At 42.1% G+C, this 20,991-nt stretch overlaps 3 protein-coding genes across 7 annotated transcripts; 1 reads left to right on the forward strand and 2 right to left on the reverse strand.

Moving 5' to 3' along the window:
- Window positions 1–330: 330 nt before the first annotated feature.
- On the reverse strand, window positions 331–2,675 carry LOC117642558 (Golgi SNAP receptor complex member 1). The gene is made up of 6 exons (XM_034380840.1): window positions 2,343–2,675; window positions 1,956–2,055; window positions 1,806–1,881; window positions 1,527–1,729; window positions 1,375–1,446; window positions 331–1,296 (listed from the first exon to the last, which is right to left on the reverse strand). The coding sequence occupies exons 1-6, from the start codon at window positions 2,386–2,388 to the stop codon at window positions 1,059–1,061; spliced, it is 735 nt and encodes a 244-aa protein (XP_034236731.1). The 5' UTR covers window positions 2,389–2,675; the 3' UTR covers window positions 331–1,058.
- A 66-nt stretch (window positions 2,676–2,741) lies between these two features.
- On the forward strand, window positions 2,742–13,779 carry LOC117642554 (zinc finger CCCH domain-containing protein 13-like). 4 transcript variants are annotated; one of them, XM_034380829.1, is made up of 18 exons: window positions 2,742–3,281; window positions 5,256–5,334; window positions 6,543–6,745; window positions 7,605–7,900; window positions 7,993–8,407; window positions 8,519–8,604; window positions 8,683–8,731; window positions 8,805–9,580; window positions 9,660–9,765; window positions 9,844–10,044; window positions 10,134–10,403; window positions 10,495–10,553; window positions 10,647–10,825; window positions 10,910–11,034; window positions 11,131–11,219; window positions 11,302–11,514; window positions 11,599–12,181; window positions 12,286–13,779. In XM_034380829.1, the coding sequence occupies exons 1-18, from the start codon at window positions 3,022–3,024 to the stop codon at window positions 12,389–12,391; spliced, it is 4,095 nt and encodes a 1,364-aa protein (XP_034236720.1). In that variant the 5' UTR covers window positions 2,742–3,021; the 3' UTR covers window positions 12,392–13,779. The 4 variants fall into 4 exon arrangements, with proteins under 4 accessions (XP_034236720.1, XP_034236722.1, XP_034236723.1 ...); XM_034380830.1 differs by lacking the exon at window positions 5,256–5,334 and adding an exon at window positions 4,473–4,594 and having other exon boundaries at window positions 3,115–3,281; XM_034380832.1 differs by lacking the exon at window positions 5,256–5,334 and having other exon boundaries at window positions 3,093–3,281.
- Window positions 12,609–18,758, reverse strand: LOC117642555 (rabphilin-3A). 2 transcript variants are annotated; one of them, XM_034380834.1, is made up of 17 exons: window positions 18,414–18,758; window positions 18,202–18,322; window positions 17,952–18,104; window positions 17,754–17,883; window positions 17,537–17,656; window positions 17,345–17,462; window positions 17,017–17,275; window positions 16,765–16,922; window positions 16,132–16,297; window positions 15,393–15,541; window positions 15,224–15,303; window positions 15,076–15,150; window positions 14,840–14,963; window positions 14,650–14,759; window positions 14,388–14,554; window positions 14,127–14,302; window positions 12,609–14,053 (listed from the first exon to the last, which is right to left on the reverse strand). In XM_034380834.1, the coding sequence occupies exons 2-17, from the start codon at window positions 18,273–18,275 to the stop codon at window positions 13,929–13,931; spliced, it is 2,184 nt and encodes a 727-aa protein (XP_034236725.1). In that variant the 5' UTR covers window positions 18,276–18,322; window positions 18,414–18,758; the 3' UTR covers window positions 12,609–13,928. The 2 variants fall into 2 exon arrangements, with proteins under 2 accessions (XP_034236725.1, XP_034236724.1); XM_034380833.1 differs by having other exon boundaries at window positions 16,132–16,312.
- Between the last annotated feature and the right edge of the window lie 2,233 nt (window positions 18,759–20,991).

Consider the following 20,991-nt stretch of genomic DNA (forward strand, 5'->3'; position numbering starts at 1 on the left):
ACCCTCCGCCACTCGTCGCTTGGAGCTTGTGGCCCCGAAGCCAAAGCGACGCCCTTCCTTCCCCGCCGCGGTCCTGGTGCCGGCCGTGCCAGCCGTGCCGGCGCACTATCACCGCGGCTGGTCCTCGCGATGCCAAAGATAACAGAAAAGGAGGGGGGGGGGGGGGCCTCAGTCAGTCAACCCAGTGGACTGATTCCGCAGGGTCGTTTCGTCACTGTCGCGTCGCACTCAGGGGGCGTGTGCGAGGGAGACAGAGCGACGAGCCGGCTCTTGGGAACAGCTCGGCAGACGGGAATTACGGGTTTCATACGTTTAAAAAATAAATATGCAGAAGTTTTTAATAAATTTCTATTTCATAACAAACTAAGTTCTATAAGTTTCTTTACAGAAAATATTCACTAAGTTACGAGCAATTAGAAATATCACAAGTTTAGAAGAGGCAGAAAAAGGATGCCAAATATACAACATTTAACAGAGTGTTGAAGGACTTGTGTTAGAGAGATTTGAGATTGCGTCATACCATTCAGAGCAATCTTGGCCATCTGGGAGAAAATTGATGCCAGAGCTTTATTTGATTCCCAACACCAGCAAATCAAGGGCGATTCTCAGCAGCTGCCAAGTAGTAAATCAAGGTGTTGCATTTGTGCTGCACTAGAATTGCCTCCCTCCTCTTCTTCTATTCAGTGGAGTACTCTGTTACACACATTATTGTTACAGTGGTTCATAGAATAGAATAAGCATAATGGTAGGTTATGCTATTTAAAGGGTGCATACAAATCAATACTTTGATAGTTGAAAGTACCCGGGCAAAAAATGATTTGAGTTGAACCAACTCAAAATGAAGACTTGACAAGAAATTGAACCAAAATAATGAGAAAAAAAAGGATTTCAGAAAAGTTTTATCGGGCCCCAGGAATTTATTCCAGTTATATTTCTTGCCAGTTGAAGTATTAGGCTAGGCACAAATTTGATCTTTGGTTGTTGCAATGATTGTGATATGGTGTGACTTGACTCAACTAAATCAAAGATTAAAAGAAAAACAGCCAAAGTCCATTCTATTAATGGAATGCATATAGTAACATGAGGATGGTGCACACCCCAACAATAGCACCAATGATAAGAGAGTCCCTCCTTTTACGAAGATTAATTCGCTGCAGAAGAGAATTCACTGCAGGAAACCGAGAGGAGAGATCATGCATCCTAGTCTGAATACGCTTAAAATTCAAACGCTGAGACATCAAATTTTCTCGTGTGTCCACAGCTATGCTGATCTGTTCATCCACAAGGCGATCTGAACTGCAAAAGAAATAATATGATTGCGTTAAAATATAAACTCTGTTTTTCATTTTAAATGTCATTGCTAAGAAATTTTACCTTCTGATGTGCTCATTCTCTTTTAAATAAAGATCCATACGTCTGTTCAGCCCTGATGAAGACTTGTAAGTACTGAATTCAAACAGAAATGACATAATTAGGTTCAAATTGTCTGAAAGTGAGAATACTTGAACCAACCGGCAGAAACTCACTCAATATCTTTTCTCACACTCCTCAATAAATCCTCACGCTCTCTTCTGGCACGCCAATTTGCCTTTGTCTTGGAGAACTCTTGCTTGTAATCTTGGAGAATTTCCTTATGACGCTGAAGTGTGTGAATAAGAGCAGCACTCGAAGGAGCACCAGGACCATCAGGAGCAGAAACCTCTCCAAGGCGATCATTAACAGTTGTCAACTGCAACAGCACATGAACTTCACACTATATGTACTTACAGGGAGAATAATAAGATGTCAGGCTAAAGACAACGTACCTGAGAAAGCAATTGCTCTACATCCAAAGCCATTGTTTCGAACACATGCTCACTACTCAATAAAGGTTCTGTATCACTGCAACAAATATTTTAACTGTAATACAAATCAACCCAACATTACACTCAAGAATTTTGAATCTCGGTTCTTACCTATCAGGTTTGATACCAGTGTGACCTGTTCCTAGCTTGCTGAATGAGACCAATTTTAAATCAATTTCATTTTCCAGCTTGCGTGCCTGCTTCCGTAAATCTGAAACAGTATACAAAATTGAAATGAGATTGATTGAGTTTTCACAATCCAACAGTGGCCAGAGTACCCAAAATAAATTGACAGCTGATAAAAAATGCATGAGGAACAAGCACTCGGAATTAGAGGAAATGCCAATCGTATCGTGGTAAGCTTTACTGTTATATGCTGGAAAGTAAATAAAATTTCAACAAGGAAGAAACAGCGACCCATCAGGTAAACCCGCTATGAAAACAGAAACTCCAGGAAATCAAAAAATAATTAAGATGTTTGATTCTGGCTATTTTTACCTTCCCATCCTTTCGAGTAGCCTGGTGTTAACTCTTGCTGCATCATGTCACAATTGTACTGCAGACGAACAAACAACTTATGTATGGCTGGCAAGCCTAACAGCCAACTCAGCCTACAGAGATCGTGGTTTGTGGTTTCTGGACTTCCACACACTTGGGGTAGGCACTTCCAACTTTCAGCTCCACGGTGTTATTTAGCTCACAGTGTAACGAGGGGGAGTAAGTTCAAATACAGGCCAAACAAAATGTGACGTTCCCTTCAATTCCAAAATAAAATGACGCAAAACGCCCAAACGGCAAAAAAAGACGGCCATGGATGGTTGAGGGAGGAATCGATTTGTTATGCCACGGACACCTTCCACACCTCTCTCTTCCGTGACTCAAGAAACTCGCAGAAAGAAGACAAACATGAAGAAGAACATAACTTAAAAATGGCCACAAACACTTGAGAAGTTAATTTCTAATCATTAACTTTAGTGCTTTTCAAGTTTTTTTCTTATAATGAGTGATGTTTTAGAATCTTGAGCCATTGTTTGGTTTACCGCACGTTGAAGTATGCTCCGTTCCTGTGCGCTTCAAGACCCGAAAGCCGTGTGGCCGCTGTTGTGCTGCGAGTCCGGGGACTGCTCTCTACGATGGTCTGACGGTCCCTTTAGGATTTGAGTCAATTTTTGATACAATGTCAAAGCAGCAGACAAGGCGTAAAATTACGTTAGACTCGTCCCTGAAGCAAGTGCATAGTAACCCTACCAAAGACACTCATCGTCGTCCTAGCGTCTTCGAGAGGTTAGGGACTAAAGCCATCACCTCCAATCCGGGTCTGGGTGCGGGCAATGCTAGCCAGTGCTCGCCTTCGCCCAATGTGAAGCCGAAGCCGACCGAGAGCTTCTGCAGGCAATGGGAACAGAATGGAACCTGCCAGTATGGGAAAAACTGCAAGTAAGTATCGTCTCCTCTGGGGGTACTTGGTATGGGAACATACCTGGTGTCTGTGCTGATGAATGAACCAATCAATTCATGGACAGGTGACAAGCAGAATTTATTGCACAGGTCTCAGGCGGGATGCTTGGCTATTCCTTACTCATTTAATGAAATTGTGAAATAATTTGATTCTTCTTCTCTATGGTCCTTTGCCCTCTTAGAAACCACTCTTTTCTACCAACCGCTCTGTATTTGTCATCCTACCTCAATTCAAGTTCTAACTTAAATTGTACAAACACAAATGCTTAATTTATGACTTAAACTGCTTCTCGAAGACTTCTAGGGAGTATAATAAGCCTTGATCACACCTCATAGAAGTTCGTTCTCCGTTGCTTTGGGTGACGCTCGATTTCTCAACGACAGAGGAGGCTTGCTATTAATATTTGGCTAGTTGGAGCATTGCCCAGTACTCTATTATTGCTTCTTAATGCTTGATTTTGGGGGCTTGTAAGTGTTTCTTGCACTTAAAATGTTTTTGTGCAATACAATCCTCCAAACAGCAACTCAATTAAAGATGTGTTTATTTGGATGAGCCTATTCTCTTGCACCAACACAATTGTGGCTAGTGCTTCTAAAGTGTAGGTAAATCGTACCACAATTGTACCACACCCATCAAAATGTCCTACTATATAGGCATTGTGTTACAATTTTGTGCTTTGAGCATCAATTTTTACTCCTGGTAGACTGTCTTACTATTGGTTGCAACAGAAGGAGAGATAGAAAACACCTAGATAGACATTATGATTATTGGATATAGGTACAATACTTTGTCAGAAATCAGTTTATTGTCATGTGATGTGTCTCATTAGCAGCTATTTGAATGATATGCTTTGTTATGTTGTTAACTTCTCATTATTTGAAGACGTATTTACTATTCGATCCTTGTTTAGTTTCACCTGTGTCTTAAAATTGTTATCATCCAGTTAAATTATTTTATCTGTCCTGGATTGTCACTGTTGTTGACTCTAAAAGATTTGAATTTTAATTTGGCCTGGCAATAATACTTAAGCTACTGCATCAATTAACTGGGTCTTCATTTGGAATTTTATGTAACTTGTTATGTACAACTTGAACAGATCCTGAACATATTTTAACTCATACTACTTCAATCTTTTCTTGACGGTTGTATCTTGTATCTTTATTATTCAGGTGAAAGTGATTTGTCTCTGATTGCATCAAAAACCGAGGTGAACGTTTCACTGGTAGGGAAATCCCTGCAATCTGGGTCATATTTGAAGTCAGAAACTCAAATTCAGAGTAAGACTGTGAAGGTACATACAAATCCATGATCACCAGTTTTACAACATTAGTTGATGCATGTTGGCCAGAATTTGTCAATGTTGTTTCGTAGCCTTTGTGTACATTCCCTTTTGCTTGTAAATTTTTGGGTAGTATAAGTAGCTGAGTGTTCACATCATGCCATCATGTAAAAATAAAAGTGTTAAGTTAGTTGGCATTTGTATTATGTAGGAGCATTTTCTGTATTTTTTCTGTAATTTTTTCTTTACATAATTTTCAATTTTGTTGGTCTGAATGTCTTTTTTATCAGATAGTAGCCACAAGAAAGTTTTATTCTTGTGCCTTGGTCTTCTTGATTATTGTGGCATCATTCTCATTAGTCATTACTACCTTTTGCTTGATCTATTCAGCTTTTCAGTTCTGCCGCCTCAATTTCCATCTCATCTCATTCAGTTCAGTTCAAACATTTTAAAACCTTAGATGGACGTGTCGATTGATGTGTAACTCCATACAATCATGGAGAGAAAATTAAATTCTATTTGGTCATCATACTAATTATTCTCTTCTGCACTAGTACTTTTGGCAGTATAGAAATCAGGTTTTAATCTTGAGTTCTATCTGTACCTTCCTAATTTTGAATATCCTATCTATTATCAACAAATCGTATCAGTGTGTGATATTGTATGCCCTTAGGTATGTCAGCACTCACGCATTGATCAGTCCCTCAAAACGAGCCGCAATTAAGGATGCCAGCTCAAAGACCAACAATAAGGTGGGTTTTGCCTCATTTGCGATCCATATCCAACTCCATGCAACTGGCTTCTGTTTTATTACCTTATCCCTTCATAAATTCCATCATAACCAACAGCATTGTTCACCAAAGCATGTTTCTGAATTGTTGACTAGCATTATGAAATGATCTCAGATGTACATAAAGATATCTGGCAATTCTCATCCTGAATATTTTTGTGTAATGTATGCTTGCATGTGTATGTGTGCGCGTGTGCTCATGCTGTGAGTGTATAAATGTAAGCATCTGAGTGAGACTGTGTGTGCATGTTTAACTTTTGGACTTGTTCAATTTTTAAAATTTTTTGCAAGTTGATGGATGTGGTATTCCCTGTTGTTATTTTTTTTTTTTGTAATTTTTTAAATTTTATTTTTCAAATTGGAAAAACCACTTTTATCCATAATGGAGTCTTATTCATTGCTTTTTGTAAAAAAAAAAACTCTTTCCATTATCTTTTACATTTATTTTGATTTTTCGTCTCATGTGGTTAACGAGTGTAAATTTTTTTTATCTTCATACAACATAAATTTAATGTCAATATGGTTTGTAATGTTATCTGCTTTGAGGTGATGATCACTGTATGACGGATATAACCCTGAAACTTAACATAACCAGAGGTCTCAAAGCATGGTAATAACACTTCATTAACTTTTTTGACTACATAGATCTCATTGTTTAATCTGTCCTGTTAAAGATCAGTTTATTGATATCTCTGTGAGCTTTCTGTACTGTTGCGGGCATCAGAATTGAACCCAATTGCTTGCTTACAGTCTGCTTGGGCTGAACTCTCTCATCATGCTCTCACCTTAGCCTTAGACATCATTGTTTTTTTGCTGGCACTGAAATGGTGTAAAATTCGGGGAATAGCACATGTTTTTGTATTTGTTCTAGAGAACATGTGTTCTAGGACTGAGATCATTTAAAGTTACCTCAAATTGTGTTTCCTTTCTTTCAACCATCAAAAAATGTTTTTCTTATACATAGTTTTTTCTTTCTTTTTTTAAAAAAAATTGTAAGGTGTTTGTATAGCAAATTTATTAATTTATTATCTTCTACTTTTAGTCAATTCTGTGAATTTTGACTGGAGAGGTGAACTTCTTCTGAACTTTCTTGTGCCCTGGAGTCTTCATTGATTTAGAATTGTTTTAAATGCATTGGCTCTTTAAAGTAGGTTTGTGCTTGTGTTACAGAGTTGTAGTAGCTCGTCTTCTTCTGGTAGCTCAAGCACTGGAAGTGAGTCAACATCAAGTGAAGATACTAGCAGCTCTGGCAGCTCAGAATCAGTTGAGTCAAGCAGGCACCATCGCCACAGGGCCAAGCATGTAAATTCAAGGAAGTTGAAGAGATACTCCAGTTCTTCTGACAAAGAGCACTCCAAAAGAAATAACCTAAGGTAGGCAGATTGTCTCCCTGTTTGTGTGCAAATAGTTGATTGTAGCACTAGCCATATGATGTTAAGCTTAGAATTTGCTACAGTGGAAATACTTTTAAGTTGTTGAAGCAATAGATGCACTAATAGCCAAGGCAGCCTTTGACCTCAGGATTGAAAGACTTAATTCAACCATTACCAATCAACATTCTTTGGTTGACCAAATATGTTTTTCTTTTGAGCTGTGTTCCTTGCATATGGTTTTGGGTTGAAAGTTAGTTTCTTGTCTTGCTTAAGTAAACTACAAGACACATATTCGTTTAATTAGGTTGTTTCAATCATTACAATCACCCTCATGCCATTTCTTGCATCATATATTTTCTAGAGTAAGTTATACACCGTTAAATGTCTCTCCATTTTCCCTTTTCTTTTCTCTTTGGTTCTGTACTAAGATTTCTTTTCATGATGCTCCATTATTTGTCCTTTGGGCCCTTCAAGATGAGAAGTACCGTGTTTGGTGTGCTGTTTATTGCTACTAGTCACCTTTTGTTCTCTGTGATCTTATTCTGTGTGACAATCAGTACAGTAGAGCTAGTGAAATAGCCAGTAAGCCTTATCTGTTGACCTGTTCTTTAAACTCCCACTCTAAGAAAGAAAAGTTAGTTTAAAAAAAATTAAAATAATCTTAAATGCCATTGCTCCTTTGATTTCATCTTAGTCTTAAGCAAGTTTTTTTTTAAAGCCTGTTGATGACACTCTCTGCTGCACCAGATTTTTGTTGTTGTTTTTGTCATTTCTTTGATAAAATTACACAACTTCAGATTCCTTTTCAAATAAGGTAATAATAATTCTAAAAATAAAAATTGCTATTTTTCATTTGCAGAGCTGGGAAAGGACTGAGTCCAAACAAGAAGGGCTCCCACTCTGTCTCGGCAGTAAATGCAAGTGCTCTACATAAAGAAATGAAGCACACTAAGAAGCGTAGATCGCGAGACCGATCTGCCGGTCGCAGCTCACCAAGAAAGGGTGGTCTAGGAAGCACATCAGGCTTGAAGAAATCCCTTAGTCCCCTAGGGCCTGGGCTGCCTGGGCGCAGCAGCAACGCTAACAGTCACAAGCGCCGCTCTCAGTCGCCCATGCTGAAAGGAGGAAAACTTGGGGTGCAGTCGTCAAAACTTGGTCAGCTTCTTAAGTTTACTTTCTAGGCGTAAGCTGGAGTCTTACAAGTACGAAAGTTCATTTCTTTATCTTCCTTTTCTCTGTCATTTCAGGGTTGAACAGTCGCAATATTGGACCTCAGCATAATGCCAGATCTCCTCCCAATCATAAAGGTTCCAGGGACAGGGATAGGAATCGTGAAAAGGAAGAAAGAGAACGTGAACGAGAAATGGAGAAAGAGAAAGAAAGAGAAAGAGAGAACAAGAAACAAAGAGAAAGAGAACTTGAAAAGCAGAGAGAAAGAGAGAGAGACAGGGAAAAAGAACGAGAGAAAGATCGCAATAGAAGTAGATCCCCCAAAATGAAGATGAAGGAAGTCATTTCTCGTTCTCCTCGAAAGGATTTAAAACGCAGGGAGTCACCTGATCCCCATCACAAACCCGGCCGTCTATCTGGTGGTAGTCAGAAGGGTAGGGATGATGGTCCCAGTTCGAAACACAAGGCTCCTGTTGGTGACCATTGGCACAGGTATGCATCTTCACCTTAAAATTGCTTTTTTATCCAGATACTGTACTTAATTTAACCCTCAATTTATTATATCCTTAATCTTTTGAACTGTGTCTGTTTGTTCTTTTGTAGGAAAGATGACAAGGAAGAAGATAGAAAGCGTGGAGATGAAAGACGTCATAAAGATGATTCTCGGAAAGATGCTCGTTTACTCACTGGTATGTATTGTGCATTTTTACACTTTCTACAAATATTTTACGATCAAATCGTATAGAGGTCTTTCCTTAACTTTTTAGGTCTAATTGAAAAAGAGCATATTCGTGACCGTGACAGAGATCGTGAAAGGTAAGTTGACAAGTAACTTCCATGAGGATGATTGCTGTATTCTATAGTCTCTTCACTCATGTATCTATTGCAGAGAACGCGTCCATGATCGTGAACGAGAGAAGGATAAGACAAAATCATTACTACAGCAGGGCATTCCGTCACTCCTCACGCTCAATTTACATCCAAATGATTTCAATGCTCATGCTGGTGGTGGTGGAAAAGAACGTGGAGTTGAAAGGAATCGAAGTTTGGAGAGGACGGGTCTACTGAGAAATATCAGCATGGATCGGGGCCGTGAACGTAGTTTGGACCGTGTTTCTGAAAGAAGCAGAGGAAGTGAGCGCGACAGAAGATGTCGAAATAATAATGGTGGGCTAGAAAAAGGCCTGGATCACAGTGGTTTAGAAAAGGAATTAGCTAAAGCTCTTGCCCGTAATAGAGAGCAGGAGCGGACGTTTGAAAGAAATGAAAGAGTTCCTGAAAGAGGTTTGGAGCGTGGGCCGGATAGAGGATTAGATAGAGGGCTGGAGCGAGGATTGGACCGAAGTGTAGATAGAGGCCTAGAACGTGGTATGGATAGAAATATCAAGAATGAAAGAGGCCTGGATCGTGCTTCTCCTCGGGTCTTGGATAGAGATAATGACAGAGGTTTAGAGAGAGGTCTTGATCGTGACCCAGTACAGGGAAGATTAGAACGTGGTTTCGACAGGGCTTTGGAGAGGGGACTTGAAAGAGGGTCACCTCGCCTGGATAGAGACCATAGATTTTCAGACCGTTCTCCAGGGGACCGGCTATTTGGTGCCACCCATCTGGATCACAGAGAATCTGATGATAAAGGGTTTGATGGAATGTTTGAAGGTAGAAGAGGTAAGATTTTCATAATTGTGTGTATCAAATTAATTCACCAATCTCCCATGCATTCTCAATCATGTTTTTTTGTTCATAGATCGAGGCAGATTTTCAGACCAAAGCCGTTATGAAAAAGGAGTCCCTCTTAATGATGATCGTCGCATGGGGCCTTCTGACTCCGTTGGTTTTAATGAAGATCGAAGGTTGGCTTTTTTTCCCTACAAGAGGCATTTTATTGCTCTCTCTTTGTATTTCTTACTGTTTTGTTTATTTTTGATTAGACGAGGTCGTGATGGCAACCGTCAGGAAGGAAGAGTCGGTCAGTGGGATGCTCGAAATGAACGCAAAAGAGATCATAACCATGAGCGTGAACATGGGAGAGAGAGAGAACACGGACCTCGCCCTTATGATGGTGGTCAACGGCCACCTGGACCCAACAATCCAGGAAAGCGCAATGATTGGGAGTGGGATCAGCGTGGGAGGTACTTATTGTCATTTCATCTAGCTCCAATGGCGTTGCTTACTAAATTAAATTTTTTGTTGATTCAATCTTTAATTTTTTCCTCTCCAGACGATCAGGCAAAGACTGGGATGGACCTCATCGACCTGACAATTCCTCTGTGGAAAAGGAGTGGGGTCGATTTCCTCCTGGCCAAAACGACTGGTCAGGGCCACCAGGAGATCGACGCTCTGGCGGTTGGAATGATGAATGGCGCTCCAATAATCAGAATAGCCCTGCAGCCCAGTTGCTGCAGAATCGACCTCCAGGTCGTATGCTACCTTTGAGGGATGACTCTCAAAATCTACTGCATAAAACTGATGACCTTGGAACTGAAGAAGGGTACTAAGTTTTTGTCCCTCAATGTTATCTGAGTAAATTAATATTTGGGTCAGTGCACCATCCTTAACTTTAATACTTATTTTTATTTCAGATTGAAGGGGAAGGATCAGACTGTTTTAAGTGATAATAAAAATGATACAAAAGTTGATGGTTAGTATATTTCTGGTAATTGATGGTATTTCTATCATTCCTTGACTCTTTTCTTAAGTCTGTGTAATAATTAACATTTTTCAAATTTTTCAGCAAAAATTGAAAATGATACAAATCATACAATGAATCATAAAAGAACTCGTGAAATTGGAGATGGAGATGATGTGTCAGCTGATAGCAAACGACCTTACTTGGAGAAGGATTCTGCTCTTGATGAAGTCCTAAGTGATATTAGTGATGATGCAGATGAAATTCTGAACAGAGAAGACAGTGTAAGCAAACATAGTTGCCCCGCAAAATTACAGTGTTTGTTCTATAGAAAATTTATTATTTATTTTGATGTGTTTGAATTTTAGGAGCTTAATCAGTTGTCACATGGGGATACAGCACCAGCAGCTGGCAAAGAGAACCGTTTAGGTAATCAGCAATCTGCATTGCTTTCCCAAGCAAATCAAGCTGCAGCTTCTCATACTCATCACAGGTACAAGTTTTTTTTTTCTTACAATTTGATTTTTAAACACTGAACTATTGCTTGCCTGTATTATATTTAGTATTCAATAATATTTTCTTGGCACAGGAGAACTGGTGAGGGTGGAGAAAATTCAGGAAATCTCGGCTTTGAAGAGATATCTGATGGAGAATTAGAAGAGGAGGCCCGAGCCAGAGGTTAGTAGTGATGCTTGATTAAGATAGTGTCATGTGGGTGCGTTTAAAAAACTGGCTCTATTTTAATGGTTTGGAATTTCAGGTATTAGTGATGCTTTGGGTGTTGACTGGGCAAGTTTAGTTGCGGAAACTCGACCTAGATTGAAAATTGAGAAGGCCGGAAGCACACGTCAACGCTGGGAGGGAGTCACATTATTGACATACATTGGAGTGTCTGTTGAGTATGCTGGTCCAAAATTAGTCAAATATATCTTGAATTCTGCGTTAAGTCCACAGCAGGACACTTCAGACAAAGGTAATTCATCATTTTTATTGATGTCCCTCATATTGAATCTTACCCCAAAATGTTTTATTATATACTGTTTTCTTTTTGTTTTAGATTCTACAATCAAAGTTGACGAGGTCTCTAGCAGTCAAGAACCTGAAGACGCAGTTGATAAAGCTAGTTGTAGTGGTGTTGTGGAACCGGGCAAACAGGAAACCAATGCAAAGTCGGAAGGTGTTAGTGACAATGATAAACAATGTGGTCATAGCAAAACAGAGAATTTAGAGGAGCATCCTAGTATTAATGAAACTGATAAGTTAGATATTAGTATTTCAAAGAGTTTACCAGCTGCAGAGAATTCTTTAAAAGCCAACAGTGAATTTATGGCATCAGGTGCTAAGTCAAAAATGGTGTCTGATTCCAAAATCAAAGATACCCCAAGTGACTCAAAATGTTCAGTGAAATCAAATTGCGATCAAGCTGGTGGAGGAGAAGAATCTGTTCATGAACCTCAAAGAAACAAAACTGTGAAACAAGAAAATGAGAACCAAGACAAACAACAGTGTTTCAAGTTGTTACATCCAGTGGCAGGCATTCATGCAGCGTTGCTTGAAAGAAAAGCTCGACGTCAAGCACTATTTAGCAGTTCCGGCCCTTACAAGCGAGCACTTTCAGCTCGAAGGGACTTGGCAATCAGGTAACTGTTTTTTTGATATTTTTTTAAAAAATATTCTTCTGAACTTTGGTTGTTTTGTGATTAAAAGGAGTCTAATTTACCTCTCTATTTTATTTGCCTTCTAGACGCCAGCTTTGCAATTTACCTCCTCGGGAAACAACATGTGATAATAATCCTGCTGCTGATGAACTCTTTCGCCTTAGTTTGCAATTGCTGGAGCGGGCCTCCTGAAATTGGTTTAAATACTATCTTTATATCAATACCTTCCTTTGGAATGTATCAATAAGCCAGTGTTGGTGATGTTAAAAGTCTGACATTTGATGATTATGTTTAATTTGCCAATTCTGCTCCCACCTGTGATTTTGTTTATCTGTATAGTTCGTACATTTCTGTGAACCAAACCAGAACCACGTTGTGCAGTGTGAATCATGACACTTTTCTTTTTAAGTTTTTGTTTTGCATACAGTTTTTTTATACTCTTCCTCTTACTGAATACATGTTAGTACATTGATATCAGTGAGTGATTCTTGGGACTTTGCATGGGAACACTCACAGCTACCAATGGCTCCTATAAATACTAGCAAACACAGACTACTTGGTATTTGGTCTGAATCATAATATTGTTTAAGATTACTGGTTAGTGATATCCTACAGAATGTAAGCATTGTGTAAATATCGCATAGGATTGGAATCTGAAACATTCTCTTCTATTTTTTACCTGGTACGAATTGTTTCACTTCTTAAAAGCCACTTTTTGTGTCATACCTAGTCAACCTTTATGATCATTAGCAAAAGCATGCACATGGACTTTCTACTTATTTTTCATTCTATGTAGTACTTACATGTGAAGCTAACATTGTGCCCAAGAAGTGAAATCAATGAATAAAGTAATATTTCAACTGGTTTGTTCACATCTGAGACTTCTATGGCTCATTTAAATTTGATTTAAGTAAGGTAAGCAGGCTCTTCTGGTGTTGGGAAAATTGTAACCCATCTCCAAAAGGTCAAACTATGACTCCTAATAGTAAATCTGCAGGACTGTGCTAAGAATGGTATCTCAAAGAACAAATAGCTTGTTCTATTAGTCACTGTTGTATGTCCAACACTTGACAAAATGTAGGAATGGTCTCCTCTCCTTTATTTTAAACATTCTTATGATTGTTTTCTTTTATTGCTTTACAATGAGAACTTCTCAAATCATTTTAATCTTTTATTCTAATTTCTTTTCTTGCTGTCAATCAACTAAATACAGTCCCAAACACAATTGTCATATGTCAAGCCACTGTATTGAAAGACATTCACCAACAACTTGAAGTGGTTAGTGAACTTAATTTCTGCCTAATGTGTCCTATATTTGTTGCCTGTCAAACATTTATTACTGATTAAACTTTCACCAATCAGAGATAATCTTGGAAGATGTGTTATGTTGGCTGTATGTTATTATCAGCCTTTTTTTGTTTTTGTTTTTTTAATGTCCTGTATATACTCTTGTACATGTGTAAAAAGAAAAGTCCCAACTGCCACTTACTGGGACTTTCTTATGTGAACGTGTAAGTTTCATGTTGTCTATCAAATACAAATTTATTTTGTTTGTAATAAAGCAGCCTTATTTAATGTTAGCTATCATGGTATTCTAATAATTCTGTGCAACTTTTATAATTCCCATATGACTGATTCAGAGGCCTGATTTATTTAAAATTTAATTTAATTTACATAGTGGTTTGCAAGATGTGTGAAAACACAGGAAGAGGCAATCTTTTGTATGCTATTACATGGGCAGAGGTGTGTCAACAAGCTGGTGCCAGCCTTCATGCTTGTGGTCCGGAAATTTTATGGCATCCACCCAATGTCGTAAACGTTCACCCTTTGAAAGACAGCTTAGCTCAAGGCCGCCTAAGGAAACAATAATAATTAGAAGGTGGTATGTATTGACTAAATTAAAAGTTGAATGTACTCACACACCTACCTAGGTAATCATTACTTTTACCATGGTCTTTATCCCATACTGTGATGACCAATGTTTTCTGCTGCAGTTCTGTCATCTTTGTGTCAAAGACAAATTCCTCATTGAAAAGCGGATTTAAACTTTGCCATTTAATACCAGTTTTATATTTCCGATGATGGGTGTCTGGTTTTAATTGGCTGGAAAAATAAGAAAAAAAACCTCAGTCCTGATAATTTATCAAGTATAAAAAGACAAAATGAACATAGAGTTTTGCAGCATTACAGTTTGACAAAAGGATCTGAAGATCCATTGCTGTCCATTGGTGTTAAATTCAAACACCTCACTATTCCTACTATCAAAGCTCGGCGTTTTGTGGAGTAGCATAATGTGACAAGAATTTGACCTCTTGTCCATAGATCTTCTCCCCAGGCTGCCTCCTCGTCTTCAACCTTAAATATAAAAACTGACCATGAGTATGCCGTTCCGTTCAAGTCATTTTTCTTAGCACACATTACATACAAGAAATATGACTTTCACTACTTACAGGATAATGCTTGTCTAAAAATACTTTGAAATGGCGAGCATGTTGTGGTGGAACCCCAGATAGCTGAATTCGTGCCTCACCCAGGAAGTCATGGCCATACTTATCATCGTCTTTGAAAATAATCAGATTACATGATAAAACTAGTATCAATTCTACTCATACCAGAAGTGATGTACACTATGCAACTTACCAAGAACAAGGATATGAAGAGCTTTTGTTGCCATGTCACTGTCAGTTACATTGTAAAATGTCAACGATTCATTGAACTCAGGATTACAAGTTTTATGGATGGTTTGTGTTCTCAGTCTATTATTCTGAAATACCAAAGGAAACTACAATGTCACTCTCTTACCTCATTCAAGACAGTGAAAGGCAAGACTTAAAATGGCAACTATGTAAATGTTTGGATCATGCAAGCGTACGTACCTTGTTACCAATGGGTAATAGGTTTAGTTTGCAGAATGGGTCTGCTAATCCATTTATATCAGTTGATTTTAAACCCTGAATACAAATTACTTAGTTGGTTAAAGTTAAAACAGAGTTACCTCAACCAGGCAAATTGCCTAGGTCTCACCTTAGCTCTAAGTAGTCTGCAATGTAAGCAACCAGAATGACGATCGTATAAGAGTGATAGCTCCACACTGCCAAGTTGGGCTACGGAGGAAGACAGGCACTTACAATTGCTGTGGAAAGATTGCTAGTATTTGGATTCTCTGTCATCAAACTGATTAGGCGCAACTTACCACTCCCATGAGCACCAAGAAGGGTGGGAATGTCATCTGGTTTTGCAGCTGCAATGGTGTGCCCACTCACACTTCTGGGCAGCCGCAAGCAATCAGAACTGGCACTAATTTCGTCAGAAGAGAGGAGAGGAGCTTGCCAATCACGCCAGCTGGAAAACAATTTCAACGCAAATAAATGTATCTGTGAAATAATATGGTTCCAGTTTCATTCTATTTATGTGGGAGAAACGTTAACAGAAAAACTAAACTTCTAGTTCTAGGTAAAATACTGAAAATGAATCCAGTGAATTCTACATTAATTAATTTATAAATATGACTGAACTAAACATGCATGTTTAGAGTGGTTGTATCCATACATCTGCACACTAGTATGGAAAGTGAGAAAACACTCCAGTGAAACCGTGAGTGACGGCAAGCTAAAGAGAAGATAGAGGAAGAAGCACAGATAGCAAACATAAACAAATTGTTAAATTTATATTCAAATGGTAGGGGTATGAAATTTTTAAAAATGGTGTGAGCAAGTTTTGTTGTTTCCTTTTTTTTCAGAATCTTGTTCCTCAGAAATATATAAAGGTATCTACAGATGATATGGTTGAACTGTTGTTATTAAATATTTCTTGTAATTTTTTTTTCTTTGTAATAAAAATGAATTTACACTTCGTTGTTTTATTTCCTCCTACTATTCCATCATTCGTGTTTTTCACCTGGACATTCAAAACTAAAATCCCTCTTAACTGACCTGCGAGATAAACCAGGAAGGCGACGAAAGGAGTAAGTGCGCTGCGAATTGTTGTGCCAAGTAATTGGTGTAGGTGAACTGCGGTGATGCAGTGACTCTTGAGGAGACACTTGCGGGGTACCGTGCAGGATTGCGGTTTGGCTTTGAGTCAGGAATGAATTTTCATCTGCGACAGGGTCCACTATATGCAGCAACATTACATTTGATTTAGGGAGAACAAATCTAGATAATAATTTACGGTCTGATGTTAGGAAAATAACAGGGTGGTTTCTTCACTATAAGTCTTACTAATGAACTTATTTATAAAATTTTTCTGAAAAAAACTGGGTCAAGTAAATGGTAATAGTATAAAGAGCTAAGTTACATCTCAATTGGCTAAATCTGCCTTGAGGAAAAATAAATAATATCATGCAATTATGTGTATGAGAAAATACACAACATCTATCAAACAACTTCAGAAGAGTACAGTATGAAGAAATTAAAGGGAAAAGAACTTAAATCCAACATGCATTTTAAAAGCCAATAAAATTTCACCTGTGCAAGATTTTTCTTGTTTTTCAAAAGCATAACAACTATAGAAGTAAACAAATGAACACTCTTGCCAGGAACATTAAGAAGAAAGCTGAAGCTTACCAATATTTAAGCCGAAATTGCTACGGTGACTGTTTTGGGAATTGTTTTGTATCGGAGAATCCACCTTATCTGGTACAGGAAATGATAAGGTTTTTGTGGCAGTGGCAGTGGTTCCACTTTCTGCAAGCCCTGAGGGGCTGCGGAGAACTTTGATGTGACTGAAATCAAAGAGAGGAGTAAAACATTTTTCCTAGACATGTTGATATAACTGTACGAGCATATATAAGTACCCCAAAGTATTAGTTAACATACCTTGACTTCCTGCTGAAATTATCTCTGGCAAAGGACGTACCGCTATTGCCAGCACCTAATTTCCCCACATTGCTTAGACCACTGTGAGAACTTCCTGCGCTGACTGCACTTGCAATACTGGCTGCACTTAGAGCACTTCCAACACTTGTAGCACTCAATGCACTTGCTGCACTAGCTACACTGGCACCAGTGTTCAGTCTGGATCTTCTCATCAGTTCGTCTTCAGAGCTGCTATCATTTTCAGTCTCACCGCTCATTCCTAACAAACAGGTAGATCTAATTTTAATATGATCAAGGAACAAAAAAATTGTTTGGACGAAAATTTTACCATGTTTAGCCCAAGTGCTGTTGAAGGTTGTTGCTGGATGTTGACTCGTGGAGTTCAAATGCATGTTAGGTCTTTGTCTGCTTGCAGGCTTTTCAGGGAGTACATACTTGGGCAACCCCTTTTAAAATGAGGTGAAAAGAATGTAAGTCAAATTATTAATAAATTGGACATGTATTTAAAAACAAATCATACCTTGAAAAACCATGCTCCAGACTTTTTCCACATTTCTCGAGTCTCAGAACATATCTTACAGAGCCAAATTTGATCTTTGGAAGAGGAAGAAGTCTCAATACTGCACTTTGAGCACACAAACTATTTTTTAATAACATAAAAACAAAGAAATTAGTAACAACAAAACAAAACGATATTGTTGAACATTTGAAAATAATTTTTATCTCTTTTTCGGCACCTTTTGACAGTCATGGCACAGGTAACTTGTTGATCCTAAAAATCCAAATTTTGTTCCGCATAGTACACACTGGTTTGATCCATTTCCCATAGCATTGCGCTTCATATTATCCACACGATCAACAAGCCTCCTACAAAAAACATTCATTAAAATTTTTCATCAACATTTGCTGCATTTGGCATTTGCCGAAGCACTTACCCAACTCGTTCCTGCTCGGTGAGGTCTATGTGTTCTGCCCTACGAATGACTTCAAGTATCATCGCTTGCTCAGTATCATCAAGAACAGTCGGCTCTTGTGCTTTTGGTAAACTTTCCAATGGCTGCGTCTTCACAGACCACCCAGTCCGCAATCTAATTTCAAAGAAGAATTGCCTTATCACTCTAAAAGATCAGCCCCTCCTCCCTCCCTACACTTGTAACTCACTTGCAACTCAAAAACAAAACTTACTTGGCCCTCAACGCCAAATGACGATCACTGGGGCATACCCAACGGTGCTTTGCTGCACTATCACCACAGTCCATTATTGTGTCAGTTTAATTAAATTGTTGTTTGTGAGGAGAAAGTCATACTGCAATAAACCATGACAAATCAGCATGTTAGAAGCTCATTCAAGAGTCCCTGGTGGCAAAGAATCGCGAAACGTGGAACGTGAAACCTACTGACTCCGACCTCGGCCGCTACCCTCTCGGGACGGGGAAGGCTCCCGTCTAGGCGAGCGCGGGTCCTGCTTCGCGTGCTGTTTCTTCTCCTCCAGGAAGCGCCATGCAGCGCAGCGCCGTGTCGACCCAGGTCATGCCCCGAGCCGCGGCCTGGGGGCACGTCCGTGAAGTCGGCCAAGTCCGGGGGGGCTTTGGCCGCCTTGGCGAGCGGGGGCCGTTGCAGCTGGGGATTCTGGACGCCGACCCAGCTGACGGGCACGCGTCAACATCTGTTGCAGCTCCCCACTTCCTGCAGCCGCTGCAACGCGCCAGCTGCACCAGTGCACCAGATGCGCCGCGCGGCCCGCCAGCTGCACGTGTCGTTCCGAGGTGCACGTGCACGGCGCACACGGCCACACGGCGCACGCTCGCGGAGACACGCCGCGCGACGCGCGTCAAGTCCAGGCGTCCCGTCCAGGCTGGCAGGCTGGCCCTGAAATGCACGCAGCCCGCAGCACGACGCGACGCGCGGCCACGACTCACTGCTCACTGAAAAGCTAAAAGCTGGCAAGCTGCTGGCCTGGCGCGCCCGCCTCCCCCCTTCCCCCACCCCGCACGCCCCGCACGCCCCGAGCACAGCGTCGCGTCGCGTCCGTCGAGTCCAACTCCACGGCCTCCACGGCGGCGGAGCGCGGAGCCGAAACGTAGCGGGTGCGCGGCCTGCGTCAGGGGCGTCAGGGGAGGAGAGGCGAAGGGTAGTCGTGGAGGGGGCGGAGCCTGCCGAGCCTAGAGCGTGAAGCATGGGTCCCCGTCTCCGCCCCGCCTGTTGCTAGCAGCCCGCCACCCTCCCACTGGGACGGCCTAGAAAGCACCCTCCCCACCCGCGCCGCCCGCACCCCATCCCCGGCCCGGGGGAGGGGGGTGACCGAAGCCGTATAGGAATAGCTGGGGAGTGCCAAGGGTGACGCCTGTTGCTACATGTAGCGCATGCCCGGCCACCCCCACGGCCCCAACCTGGGCCGTGCCGTGCCGTGGCGGGGCGGGGTGGCTAGAGGGCTATCGCTACGTTGTCGCTGGCTGCACGACGCTGCACGACGCTCCGGGACTCCGGGACGGGGTGAGGCTGAAGCCAGCACCCTGGAGCAGCCTCCAGATGGCACACGGACGAATCGATTGATTGATGTTAAGTCGACTCGCATAGCATGCTGTTCCTTGTCAGGTCATGCTCGGCTTGCTCGCCTTGCTCCGCTTGCTCGCCTTGCTGCAGCAGGGAGTCGGATGCACGTGTCCCGTGTGTCCCGCTCCCCCCACCCCCGCCCCAGAGGCGCTCCCTGCGCGTGCTTTTATCCGCCGCCCGTCCGTCCCGTCCCCCCAGGTCCCAGCCCAGGTCCCTCGGTCTCTCTAATCCCGGAGAGGAACGCACGGAACGCTGGGAAGTGGCCGGGGCGCTGGCTGCGCTGGCGCGGAGGGGGAGAGGGTGTAGACATGGAGCTCGCCAAGGCAAAGCCAACTCCAGGCCAATCCCTCCCCTCCCCCCTTTTCCCCTCCGGCCACCCGTATTCATCCAGCTTTCTCTCCCATTATTATTTTTCGAGGCGGGCGGGCCGTGTCCATGTTCATCCCGCCCGTTCCCCGAGCCCTGGCCATTTTAATTGGCCTCAATGCTCGCCGACAGCAATGATGGCCACAGCGAGGCGCGCCCTTTGCGGTTTGCGGTTTGATTCCGTGAATCGTTTGCGTCGCTCTGTCCCTCTCGGTCCCTCTCGCACTGATGGGGCGACCTGTATAGGTGCGAGAGAGACAGAGTGACGCAAACGACTCGTGGAATCAGTCTGCTGGGCGGCTCGCCTAATGTGTCTGGGCCCTGGCGACGTCACTCGGGGGAAAAGGGGGGGAGGGGGAGGGGGCGCACGTACTTTGTTCTATGCCCTCGTGGTCTGGCCCGTGGCCTGGCCCGTGGCCTGGCCCGTGGCCTGGCCAGGCTCGGTCTGGGGGTAAACGACTAGCATTAAGGGCCCCCATCTCCCCTCCCGGCCCCCTCCGCCCGCTCTCCTCGACGTCTAAGTCCCTCCTGATGTGACCCGGGTCACGAGAGAAAAACTTTCCCCTCCGTCTAATGAGATCAGCCCCGCCCGGCCGGGCACCTCGCCTGCCTCGTCTCCCCTGGCGGAAGTAAAGTCGCCTCCAAATAACCTCGCCGATGATGCCGCCGCCGCCGCCGCCGACGACGACGACGACGACGACGACGACGACGACGACGCCGTGCTCCGCCAAGTGGCGGCACCTTTCGGCCGCGCCTCAGCAGCCCGAACAGTGTTTTCGTCGCTCTGTCTCTCTTGCACTCATGGAGCGTTTCGTTCGGGCGTGAGAGAGACAGAGCAACGGAATCACTATTCGGTCGGTCGGAGCAACAGGAAAAGAGTTCAACAAGTTGCAGAGCCGCTGCGCGCCAGCCACACTGATTCCGAGAGTCGTCTTCGTTGCGCTGTCTCGCTCGCACCTTTACTGCCACCCCGTGACTGCGAGAGCGACAGAGCGACGAAAACGACTTTTGGGATCAGTCTGCAGCGGCGTCCGCAGCTGCGGCGGTGATGCGGTG

The sequence above is a fragment of the Thrips palmi genome, unplaced genomic scaffold (assembly GCF_012932325.1).
Source record: "Thrips palmi isolate BJ-2018 unplaced genomic scaffold, TpBJ-2018v1 HiC_scaffold_16, whole genome shotgun sequence".
In the NCBI taxonomy this organism is placed as follows: domain Eukaryota; kingdom Metazoa; phylum Arthropoda; class Insecta; order Thysanoptera; family Thripidae; genus Thrips; species Thrips palmi.